Source organism: Penicillium taxi, assembly GCF_028828555.1.
Source record: "Penicillium taxi strain IBT 34144 chromosome Unknown utg000003l_segment0_segment0, whole genome shotgun sequence".
NCBI classification, from domain to species: Eukaryota; Fungi; Ascomycota; class Eurotiomycetes; order Eurotiales; family Aspergillaceae; genus Penicillium; species Penicillium taxi.
In genome coordinates, this window is record NW_026643205.1 from 3,680,770 (window position 1) to 3,693,469 (window position 12,700).

Genomic DNA, 12,700 nt, shown 5'->3' on the forward strand with positions numbered 1-12,700 from the left:
ATATCTATCTTAGAGGCAGAGATTGGTAGGAGGAGGGACGTCAAAGATGGATTCATTTCCATTTCTTTTGAGGCAGGAATATTTTTAGTATTGGAATTTTGAAAAAAAATCATAGGTGCTCATAGACATAGTATCTATAGCAGAGCCATCGTCTTCGATTAGACTAGACTGAATAGAGTTCAATTCCGTTCCTTATAAAAGGGGTTTTACCCCTGGCATCTACTATGATGACTAGGGCTAGCGACCTAAATAATGGACGTCAGCAATATGCAATCTACAGAAGTCGGATATACCCACCTTTTCTCTCAAATGTAGATCAAAAGGAGATTTTCCCACAGTCTTTGAAAGTTTTTCTCCCTGAATAGATCGTAAGTTGCTTTAATATATAGATGGTTTATATACATGTGCTAGATCCTGGAATTTACTAAGGATCGAATGAGTGTTTTGAGCTAGAAGAGAAACTACCCCTGTTATATGCAAAATTGTTTTACTTGAATGGAGTGAGATTAGAAACTGTAAGGATGATTTTTCCACGATAGGGCTAGTTGAAATTGGACCTTTCTTATCAATTAACCCAGTCTACCATGGTCAATGGGATTGTTCCACCAATCATACTGTGACGATAAAAATATGACTACAGCATTGATGTTTGAGACTATGTTATGAGGTTGCCAATGGAAAAGGCCAGGACTCACTGCCGTGACACCGCATCTCTCCAGCGATCGACAAGAACACATCAGCTTCACATTCCTCAGTATATAAGGTTGCAGCTGTCAAAATGCTTGGCGCAAAGCCTTTATGTCCGGCAATGGTAGAAGAAGGGCTGATCCCCGGATGAGGCAATATACATTCATCGAATCTTCAAGATGCATTCTTCGGATATGGAATTCAATGCAAGGTTGAGATTGAGTTGATACTAAAATTGCAACTAGAATACAACCTATGAATGCTGAGAATGATCGCTTTCAATAGCATCGTTGCTCGTAGTACTGAATGTTAACATACGATAACAGTTACGAGTCTTCATCGACAAGGTAGGCTGTAGGTGTGCGACCTGAGGAGAAAACAGACCTGATACCGGTTTACGAATATGAATGGGTATACATACTACATGCCAGGATTCCTAGGGAGGGAACTCATGGTCTATCGGCGGAATACTCACTTTTAGCCAATTTCACTAAAGAGAAGGCGCTGAATGGGTAGGCTTGGAAGGAATACAACTAAATCACATGGGCTGAATCTCATTGTCGATTCGCCTGTTATCCGCGACCAAATTCACATAATTTAGTCAAGATCTTGACGAAACAGATCTAAGATGGACTGTATACAGTAGGACCTTGCAAAATATTCGGCCGAGTCCGACCCAGACTCCATTCAATGTTGTAGATTGTTTCTCATTTTTCATCACATCCTTAATCTTCATTCTAAATCAGATTTGAATCTTGAATATTATCTTCGTATTTCACATCAATGCCACTGACACATTTCACATTCCTAAATTCATGGCTTGAATGCTTCAAATCGCGATGGACGCGGGACGCCGATGGTGGCGCAAACAGATGTAGAATCCGGCGTCCCAAATAGCCTGTCAATGGCATTCTTCCTATTTCCACATGTTAAGGCTTGCAAATATTTTTATTTTATATCAAGAATGTCCTATTGGTGCAGTGACGCGAACCGAAGGGCTTCCGCTTGCGATACTGTCACTTTCCTATTCGGGATAATCAATCACGTGACCTTACATCGTTCTCAGTGGCCAACGTCTCCACCCTTAGCTTGCTTTCGTGATGCTATTGGTGCTATTGCACTCGGTGATTGGAGATCCATCTCAGTTTCAACCCCGGATGCAGAAACCTGTCATCTTGAAATCTCCACTACAGAGAGCCACCCAAGACCTTGGCTAAGGCAAAATAGGTAAGAATAGAGGACTTGGCAGGAAGATCTTTTTTTATCTTTCTTCTAGTGGGTTGAGCTTGTTCTATGGTAGTAACCCACACGGACTTAACTACAATGCTATTCTTAAACTGGCCGGATTGAGAAGGTCCATCATCTATAAAGATGGCTTCCTCGGCGCACCAAGATCTGTTTTTCATCTCATCAGCTCATTCATCTGCATCTATCACTTCTACAGGTAAAAACATCTCTTCACAGCATCAGAACAGCCTTTTTCTGACAACTTCTCAGCTCGCTTCGTCCTTCGTTAAGAAATCTTATTTCAACCTTCTCCATTTCAACCATCTATCAAAATGCGTTTCACTGCTTCCACTGTCGCCATCATGGCTGTCGTTGCCGGTGCTCAGGCTGGTGTCCCCAAGCACTCTGAGCCTCCTGTTCACAAGAGCGTCGCTCCCCCTTCTACCGCTGTCAAGACTGGCACCCACCCCATTGTCACCGGTCCTCCCCTCACTACTGGTACCCACGGCAATGAGACTTACCCCATTGTTTCTCCTACTACCACCCACATCGTGATCCCCACCTCCGGCTCCCCTGGCCACGGTGGTGGCAGCGGCTCTGGCGGCTCTGGATCTGGCTCTGGCTCCGGCTCCGGCTCCGGCTCCGGCTCTGGCTCTGGTTCCTCCGGCTCTGGCTCCGGCTCCGAGGGATCTGGCTACGTCCCCTCCAACCCCGGCTCCAAAGTCTCCGCTCCCGTTGTCGGAGCCGTCATTGGCAGCGTTGCCTACGGTGCTGCCATGTTCCTCGCATAATCGAGTCGCTGACTCGTACTTTTTCGCGACTTTGCGGGTTTGTGAGTTTGCGACTTTGCGGGGTTTTGAGATGTCTTTCGCTTTGGCTCTTTCTTTCTCTTTCTTTCTCTAGAGCTTCTTGGAGAATATATGCGAGTTGAACGGAGTGCGGATAGCGATGACCTACATCAGAGTGAAGGGTTGGCGTTCGGTTTTTCATAGATCTTGTTTTATTCTACAGTTTGGAATTTAATCGGCTAATATTATTTCTTCTTATTCATTCTTGTCTCGTAGACGCTTTCAACCAAGCATTGAGAATATACTTCTCATGCTGGGATCTCACTTCGATTCTATCCACTCTAGAATCCACTTGCTGATACATTCCGCGTGAATAGGATTCAAATCACGCAGCTTCCCACTTACTTTGCTCGTCTCTTCAGTATCAAACCGCATTTCCAATTCTAGTTCGGCATTGGACGCCTCAGCTTCAAAGAATTCAAGTATTTTTGCCGCTGGGTTCTTCTCCAAGAGTTCCTGTAACTCGCTCTGACTGCCAGCCATCTCGACATCCTGACGGACTCGCTGTACCCATTCACCAAGGGGAATGGCTTCTAGCTGTCGTCCTGTGAGTTCAGAGAGGATTCTGGAAGCTATAGGGCGGATCTCACTCCATGTGGACGGATGCAGATTTAACGGGTGGGAGACGTCCACTGAGTTTAAATCCGAAGAAGAGTTACTAAGTGCGAGCTCGACTAAGATCTCAGCTAGGAAGTCAATTGGAACCCAGTCAATTCGTCCTAACGTCGGACCGACACTGTACGGCAAAGCTCCGATCTGCATAGAGCTCAGCACAAGGCTAGGGAACCATTCACACTTATTCCAAAGACCGGGAGTGCGGACTGCGCCGGCAATTTGTCCCACTCTTGCGAAAGATGTGCGGAGTGATCTTCTGTCTGACGCATAGCCGAGCAGGTGTTCGGCTATGTATTTGCTGTCGCTGTATCCGTTCACTCCGGGGCTTGTTGTTGTCAATAATTTTTCGGGAATGAGTCCATTGTCGGTGATATGTCCTACGACGGAACCTATGGACGAAATGAAGTAAATTCGGGGTGGCCTGGAGGCTGCGCCTGCAAAGTTTATCAGGTTTGTTACGCCTGAAAGATCGGGCTTGAAGGATGGTAGTGAGAGGTTGAAGTTGACGTTCCAGCCGTTGTGGATTATGACTGTCGTTGTGTCTTGTAGATGTTGTAGCGCATTGAGATCGAGGCCAAAGCCGTTTTGGGAAAGGTCTGTGTGCCAAAATGTGACGCGGTTGGGATCTAGTGGCGAGGTCAAGTTGTAGAACTCTTTCCTTTCGCTCTGAACCTCAGACCCATTTGCTCTGCGATTGAGGCAGTGGATATGGGATACGCGTGGGTTCTTCAGCAGTGTATCTAGGAGATATGTGCCCAGGCTCCCAGTCGATCCAGTCAGAATTACGGTGTGAGATTGAGAGTGGAGGCATGGTTGTGCCTTCGGTCCTTCAATTTGGCTGAGGAACCTTTGCAAGAAATCTTCTCTATCACGAAGCTGTGCCTCAGTGGCAGCTTCCTTCGAAGCATACTCGGCTTTTACGAGCTGTAAAGCCGCTTGCGTGAGGTCATCAAGCGAAGGGTGAAGATAAATTATACTCGGTGCAAATGACGGCAAGTCAAGGCCGTGTGCGAGAGATCGAGCCGCAGTGAGAACGTGCAAGGAATCTAGACCAAGATGGAAGAGGTTTTCAGCACTGCTGATCTGATCTATTCCCCAGCCCGTAATGGCTGCCAGAGACTTTCCAATAAATTCAAACACTTGCTCAGGATTGTCCACTCGCCCGGGGCCGGGAATCTCTTGGTGTGGAATTACTTGGTCTGCGTCTGAATAAAGCTGATCCAGCTCCTTCGCGTACAGCCTAATGGTTCCTGCACGCGATACGGTACCCTTCCCCAAGCGCACCATTGGTTTGTCAGACGTCACGAACAGAATGTGTGTTTTGGCGATACGAGCATGTGCTGGACAGACCATGTTCGCCTCCTCAATACTCGGCCAGATTTTCTCAATAGCAACAGCCCGTTCGCTAGAGCTGAGTTTTCCATCGCTATAACATACTAGAAGTGATGCTTGGGAGCGACGAGTTCCAGCAACCAGTGCCATATTGACCTCTTGATTCGCTATAACAATATGCTGCTCCATGGAGATCGGATTCGTCTTTTCACCATTCAGGAACACAATCACATCGTCGGTACGCGCACTCCACCGCCATAAATCAGCTTTGTTTTTATCTGGATGACGAACCCAGAGGTCGTGTGTAGAATACTCTTTAAGCTCTGGGAAGATATTGAATGGGAGCTGATGCCGTTCGCGCTCTGGCGAACGCACCATAACAAGTTCATACTCTTCTTCTGTCACGCGGCGCATGTCGACTCCTAATTCTGGATGGAAGTTTATGTATCTCCAATCTTTGAGTGGATCATTATTGGAGAGCGATTGGATGGAGCTCAACATTCCTATCTCAGTAGCCCCGAGTCGGTTGACCAATTTTACCTTAGTGGCTACTATATCTCCAATTGTCTGGGGTAGATCACCGCCGCCGTAGGCTATGAAATCCAGATGCTTGCTAGCATAATCTAAGAGGTCGGAGCTATAGGCTAGTTCCGTTATGAGGGATGGGGGTAGAAGCGCGTTGTCGACGTGTGTGGCTTTCAACACCTTCACCAAATCTGCAGCTGTTGGCAGTCCGCCTGAAGTGGTTGTGATGACTGTCATGTCGGCGGGGATACTGATGAATAGGAGAATTGCAATACCAGCGGCATGGAAAGGTGGCATGGCGCTGAGCTGTCGTTTCCCATCCGTCCATCTATCAATAGATTCGAAGCCTTTTGGTGGTTTCAGCGTCGTCATGCGGATGTGACGATTAACCACTTCATTGCACCAGGTGACTGGTTTGGGAAGTCCTGTTGATCCAGAGGTATGGAGTACGACAAATCTGTCGTTTGCTGATTCCGGGTATGTTTTTGTATATGGGAAATGTGCGTAGTTTCCAGCAAGCAGTTCATCCACTCCCGGCACATCATGGGCCGTTAAGCCCAAGCTATCGATTGTTGTAGCGACAAGTGGTGATCGTACAGTGGGTGTGAGTATTCTGGTGCATCTGATGTTCTTAAAAAGAGATTCATTGGCAGCGACGCTGTTGCGAGGTGATGGAAAAAACATGCAGTAGTTGGCTTTGATTGCGCCGATTACAAGAGCGGGATATCGTAGATCGTTAGGACCGACGTAGGCTAGTGTATCGTCATTCCCAGGACCAAATGTCTCTGTCAGCCACTGGGCGATACCGTTAATGACATTGGCGAAATCACGGTAGGTAATTGCCTCGAATCCATTATCATAGCTTGTGAGGGACTTTGGGTATTCAGCATATATCTTGTCTGGCTTTTCATGAGCATAATGGTCAATGATCTTAGGGAGGAGCTCATTTTCAGGATGAAATCTAGACATAGCGAGGGCAGTGCGATGAGAATGAAGCAGAGATTGAATCGAAGTGATATGGAGACGAGATGTTGAAGATGGAATTATGTAGGTTGAGAGTCACTCAAGAACCATGGAACGAATAATTGAATGCACTACACGGATCTAAGAGCGATCTTTCAATCTTTATCCTTACTAATGGCTGGTCCCTGGGTTTTAAGGGCCAGGTAGCGAGGATGCTTTATTCAGCTGCGTTATTAAGCTCAGATTTCTTGATATAAACAACAATACCAGCGCTAAAGCAATTCCTCCATATCCAACTCAAGCTCCATCATCCACAAATCCATGAATATGAAATATTGGTGAGCATAAGAGATCCTGTCTGTTGGGATTTCCCACCAATTAAGTAAGTTGTCTCTTAGAAAAATGCAAAAGGCAAATATAATGACTCAAAACCCAGTATTTTGAAATAGTTAGCCATTAGTCAAGCCGTAGATGTGAAGCCAAATCTCATAGAACTCCCACTAAGTAGGGGCTGACTAACCAACTCATCAAGTCACCTAACACTCCAGCGCCCTTTGCCTATACAGACAACTTCTTCTTCGCCCCTTGCTCTCCATTTCTTCCTTCTTCATGCTTACCTTGTTTGGGTGGCTGCGCTCATGAAAGCGGCTTAACCACAACTCGACCTCTGCATTGCACTATGCATGGACCAGCTGCTCAACGGCTTTAGGGGCGGATTCTTTGGCACATCATTCATTCAATTTATGGATTCTTCTTTTTCATCAATTCTTGAGTCAGTGATTCGAGGTTGAAGAAGAGATTTCAGATGTTGAAAAAAAGCAAAGTCTATCAATTAAATGAGTGGTAAAATGTGCTTTTCTTAAATTCACAGAAGAATCGCCCGCCATGCTATAACTTTGAGCCCCTCTATAATATTCTATGAAGTAGAAATCCAATTCACCCACTCACACCCACACCCCCCAGTCCCGCCATCAACACCACCCCACATCGCCGTCGACTCATTTGTAGAAGTGGAGACGGGATTGATTAATGTGCCACCTATACCGCGGTTCTCAGGTAGGAGTTTGGCGTTGGAGGTATTGTAGTGCCCATCTGACTCTACTTCGTAGCAGTAGATGAATTTCTTGTCTTCATTTCCGCCATGGCGGTCGATCGTTATTGTTACCGGATAGGGGAATGAGCCGGGACGGGTATAGTTTGACGCAGATGATGATGAGGTTGTGTTTGTGGTGCTGCTGTTTGAGGAAAGGAGCGTGAAGCCAATTTTACCCGGCTTGGTCCACATCTGCACTAGGAATCGGGTCTGAGACCAGGTACAGCGGACGTTTGCTGTGGCTTTGCTGGATCCACCGTTTGTATCGTTTGTGTTTGTGTCTAGTGTGCTGCCGTCCAACGAAGCCGTTGATTGAAGGAATACTGATTTATCATAGTATGTGTAGAAGCCGTAGTGCTCATTTGACTTGCCTCTGTTGTACAGGTTGAGCGGTTGTAGTGTCGGGAGCGGGTAGAGGAGTGCTGCGGCGGCTGAACCGTCGGTGTCTTCGTCTGGGGAAGGAATGATGGATGACAGGTTTGTGGATGTACTGCGACGGCTGAGAGTGCTGATAGATGAGAGATGAGCCGGTGATAGAACGGAGATGTAGAAAGGAGTTTGTTCGCCGTTGTAGGGCAGGCTGTTTCCATCCGTGGTATTTCCAAGGAACTTTTGGTCAGCATTGCTTGGAGGGGATGGGTCCGAGGCCCAGTCGCTTCGGTCCTGGACCTGCGTGGAGTTTGTGGATGTTGTGCCGTTGCGAAACAGGATCTCGACTTGGAAAGTGGGCTCGTCGGCGCTGTACGGTTCGTTCGAGGCTTGATCGTCCTTTGGAAGAGCACAGCTCCAGAGGGACGAGGGGCCACTGCAAGACGAATCGGAGCTGTGCGTTTCAGCGCCGGCTATTGTTGAGATGCCTGTGACAATGGGTGGATATCCAGTCAGATTTAGCCATTGAGATTGAACAGAGATCTTGCCACGCTGTTTTGATAGCAGGATAGCCGCTGTAATGGCGGAAATAAGAATCGCAAAAAAGAAAGTGAGGATGAGGAAATACCCTTTGCGTTGGCTGCCACCCGGTGATGGTCCATTGTTCATGTTCATGCCGCGAGATCGATCTCGCCAGTCATGCTCTTTGCTTGCGAGATATCCACTGCCGTAGCTCCCGGGACTCTCATTCGACAGAACCTGACCCTTCAAGCCTTTCCCTTTGCTGCTGCCGAATTCACGTTGCTGTATATGACCGCTAGCAGCAGCTCCAAACGGGCTACCGGCTCTAGGAGGAACCGGCGAAACAAAGTCGTTGATAAGGTTTTTACCACTTTTTACGAAAAGGTGTTTACCACCTTCCTTGAACACCTTCTCCCCAATCCTTCTACCGCCCTTCTCCATCATGTGTTCTTGTGGCATGCCATCCCCATGGAAGCTATCTGACCCTGATCGAAGGAGGCCTTCTCCTGAGCGAAGACGAGATTCCGATCGATGTAGCCCCTTTGATCCGGATCTCAGAATACTACCGGGGATATATCTACCATTTGGAGTACTCCTGCTGGATTCATTGCTGTGCATATAATCACGAGCACCCTCCTTGACCCCCTCCTTGACGAGGTGCTCAGCACCGCGCTTCAGCGCGTATTCACCAACATGTTCGGCTCCCTTTTTCATGCGGTAGTGATGATCAGCCTCATATTTGCGTTCATCAATGTGTGGGCTATTTTCCATCCGGATATGTTCTTCTCTGGTACCAATTTGCTGGTGCTCTTCGCCGCGGACCAGACGGTAATGCTCCTCGTCTTTGAAATGCTCGTAGTGAGCTTTCTTTGCGTGCTTGATGTTCTGCAGACGCAGATGCTCATGCTCCTTCATCTGAATCAGGCGGAACTTCTCGTCGTATTTGTCGCGAGGACTACCGCGGGAAACATCATACCGAGCCTGCTGGAAACCGAGTCGTTCGTTCTCTTTCATTTGGAGGAGACGAAGGGTCTCTTCTTCTTTGATCATCTTTCGGCGAGCGCGCTTCTCCTCTTTGAGTTCCTTGAGACGAATGCGCTCTCTTTCCTTGAGTTGGAGAAGACGAAGTTTCTCTTCTTCCTTGAGTGCCTTCTTTCGGGATTTCTCGTCATTTTTGCTTGCTTGTTGGTGAATGCGCTGGAGGTCTTTCATCTGAAGAATGCGAAGCTTCTCATTTTCTTTAATATCGTCCCCGAGGGCCTTCTCATCTATTTCGGCCTCGTCGTGGGCCAGTCGCTTGTCCTCTTTAGCTTCGGCGATGCGAAACTTCTCACCATCTTTGAGATAAAGTTCGTCAGCTTGCAAGTACTCACGGCCAAGCCATTTTTCTTCGGCAAGTTCATCCTTGCGATACAAGATTTCGTCTTTCTCCTCTCTCCGAAGGTATTTATCGTCAGCCTTGGCATGCTCACGAGCAAGCCACTTCTCCTCAGCGAGCTCGACGTTGCGATATCTGATATCGTCTTTCTCCTCTTTCCGAAGATACTGCTCATCAGCCTTTGCACACTTTCGACCTATCCATTTCCCCTCAGCAAGCTCGCCCTTGTGATATGTGATATTGCCTTCCAGATCCCTGCGAAGATAGCGCTCATCAGCTTTCGCAAATTCTTGGCCAAGTCGTCGCTCTTCGCCGATCTCAATCAAACTATTCTGCTCATCATCCTTGATTGCCTTATGGAGGAATTGATTGTCGGACTTCGCATACTTGCGATCGATCCATCGATCTTCGTTGATTGCAGCGAGTCGGTAATCCTCTTCGTCATGGATGTCACGGAGATGCCGCTCACGCATGTCGAGTCCAAGGCCGATTCGAGGACCCCGGTTGTAGTACTGATCTTCTTTGATGACACGAACTCGTTCGTCCAAAGGACTACCGGCTAGATAACTGTCTTTTTCAATGATCCGGCGCTCGTCGAACGAACTACGATTGTAGTAGCGATCTTTCTCGATGATATTTTGGTCGTCTAGTCGAGGACTTCCAGCATATATCCGACCGTCTTTGATGATCCGCCGCTCTTCAAGTCCGAGTTCGACTCCTCGAGGACTTTCATCAGCTATGACGTGGTCGTGCCGGATGACGCGAGGCTCTGAGCGCAGCGTACGGCCCAGGATCTTGTCTTTCCACGACATGACCTTCTTCATTGCAGGAACGGGCCGTGACACAAACTCCTCCTCAGAGTAGCGATGGTCATCGGGTCGTGCGTGGATACGCTCGATCCGTTCGGAATCGAATGCTTCTTCGCGCTCCAGTCGCTCTTCAGCACTCAAGTTGTAATAGTCCTCATTCAACCCTCTGACTCTGTCTCTGCCTCCGACGAATTTGAGCTCGCGTTCACGTTCAAGTTTGCGTTCATGCTCGGGAAGCATGTAGTAGTCTCGTTCTGGAATCTCCATTGACTCTATACTTCGGCGCTGAGCGAACATGCGTCGTTGATTGTGCGGTTGGTCGTAGTAATCTTCTCGCAGCATTCGCTCGCGCCCGATTTTATCAGTACTTGCTGAGCGGGCGAGACCGCGTCCTTGAGTTGGGAGATCGTACGAGTCGCCGTGGAGGACTTTTTCGCGTATCTCTATCGATGATCGGCGTGGGTGGTGTAATCTTATATATCTGTCTGCATGTATCTCGTAATAATCCTCGTTTTCCATAATTTTGTTCTCGTACCGACCATGTCGCGTGTAGGCGGCTGGAGGAGAATGGACCTCTCTCACGACGGCAGGTTGGTATCCGGGTGAGTAGACGGGCACGAGGGGCGGGACTGCTTTCTCCACTATCAGTGGAGCTGGGGCTGGCTGTGGTGGTACGTAGGTCACGTAGTTGTTTTGGATTGGTTCGGCGTAGACCTTTTCGATGACTCTCTCTGTTTTGAGATGCGGTGATCGGTCTGCAGGTGACTCGACAAATAGTTTGCCCTTGTCCACAGCAGCGCCTGAAGGGGGAGTATTAGACAAGGCCTGCACTTTGGCATTATGGGTGCTAGATGTACGAGAAGCTGATCGTTCTACAGTCTCCTCCTTGGCTTCGACATCGGGTTCATGCATTACATCTGCTGACACAGCCGCCATTGTATTACCAATGTAGACAGCTCGAGGCGAGTTGGACATGGAAATGATCTCATGGTCGAAATCGTGTTCTTCAGTTTCTCCCAGCGTTGAATCCAGCCCCGTTATAATGTCTGTTTGGGATATCGGTGATATGACACCGGCTCGCTTTCGTCTGTTGAGTGCTGTGGACTTGTCGGGTGCCGTGGACTCGTGGGGACTAGTCTTATAGTCCTCTACCACCTCATCTGATGGCGTTGAGGGCTCGTTGTGCAAGATGAGCGAACGAGCTTTCTCATCGAGAGGCGAATCTGGTGAAAAAACTGATACCTCATCCCTCTCCCATGAATCCTGGGATACATCGTCTGAAGGTCCAAGTGTCGAACCGCCCCATCCAGATTGAGGCGTAGCAGGTGACGTCTTCAGATAAGGTGAGAGTAGTTCGTTCCACCAACCCTGTGAAGCGGGTCTATTTTCACCCGTCATGACGCTCAGCCGGTCGTTCAGTGGGCTTTGACCATTGTCACCCATGATTGCGCGGCGCACATCTCCACGCGAGATCTCATAGCTAGGCCCGTCAGACAGGGAGCTGAGTTTCCTGCTCCTGAGACTGGCGCGGGAGTCGATGAGCTTGGCGTCGGTTAGTTTTGTGCTGTGCTGCTCTGGGATTCTCGGAATCGGTGGAGTGTTAGAGTCTTTTTTCCAAATTCGCGGCGTGGCTTGGGAGTAGACACTTGATCCTTCTTGATGCCGCGTATCTTCCGGGCTGGATGGCCAGAATCCATCGTCGTGAGCGGGTGTGACGATGATGGAAGGTGTGCGGGGTGTACCTAGTGTTGATTGCTGTTTCTGTTCCTCGACCGGAACTGTCAGGCCGATCATGACCTGGCGATCGGATGACGAAAGCCCTGAATCATACCGATCACTGAATAGTTTGCCTGGTAGTGCTAGGTTTGCATATAGGTCATTCTGAGACTCGATCATCTCATCGGGCGGTTTCTGAATTGCATGTCTTCTTGATTTGAAATTTGGTGATTGTTGTGTAGACTTTCGTTTTACGCGTTCCTTCTCACGGGCTTTGGATAGCATCATTAGATCGTTCAAGTCGACAAAGGGAGCTGCGTTGTCGTTCTCCACCTTCCGTGATGTGGGAAGTGGCATGTCGGTGATGAGGTTGAGCCCGAGTGGTCGGGAATTTCTTTCTTTCTTGATCTTTTTGATGCCGGCAACACTAATTCTCGAGACGTCTTTATTGTGGCTGCCTCGGTTCAAGGCCCTGGAGAGATAGTCAAACGGTCTCTCCCGCTCCAGGTCCTCCCCTGCTGATGAGTATGGACTCGAGATCTCTTCGCCCATGGGGGATGAAAGTGGGAAGATCGGTCTGACTGGGACCTGTAGATTTGCCCTCGAGGCCATGCTG

General features: G+C 48.4%; 3 protein-coding genes across 3 annotated transcripts; 1 reads left to right on the forward strand and 2 right to left on the reverse strand.

Moving 5' to 3' along the window:
* Positions 1–2,246: 2,246 nt before the first annotated feature.
* Positions 2,247–2,705, forward strand: N7495_004803 (uncharacterized protein; the record flags this gene model as incomplete). The annotated part of the gene is made up of 1 exon (XM_057207454.1): positions 2,247–2,705. One exon carries the CDS (start codon positions 2,247–2,249, stop codon positions 2,703–2,705), a length of 459 nt encoding a protein of 152 aa, XP_057065134.1.
* Positions 2,706–3,023: 318 nt separating this feature from the next.
* N7495_004804 (NRPS-like enzyme) lies at positions 3,024–6,203 on the reverse strand (the record flags this gene model as incomplete). The annotated part of the gene is made up of 1 exon (XM_057207455.1): positions 3,024–6,203. The coding sequence occupies one exon, from the start codon at positions 6,201–6,203 to the stop codon at positions 3,024–3,026; it is 3,180 nt and encodes a 1,059-aa protein (XP_057065135.1).
* A 910-nt stretch (positions 6,204–7,113) lies between these two features.
* Positions 7,114–12,696, reverse strand: N7495_004805 (uncharacterized protein; the record flags this gene model as incomplete). Its single annotated transcript, XM_057207456.1, has 1 exon — positions 7,114–12,696. One exon carries the CDS (start codon positions 12,694–12,696, stop codon positions 7,114–7,116), a length of 5,583 nt encoding a protein of 1,860 aa, XP_057065136.1.
* Between the last annotated feature and the right edge of the window lie 4 nt (positions 12,697–12,700).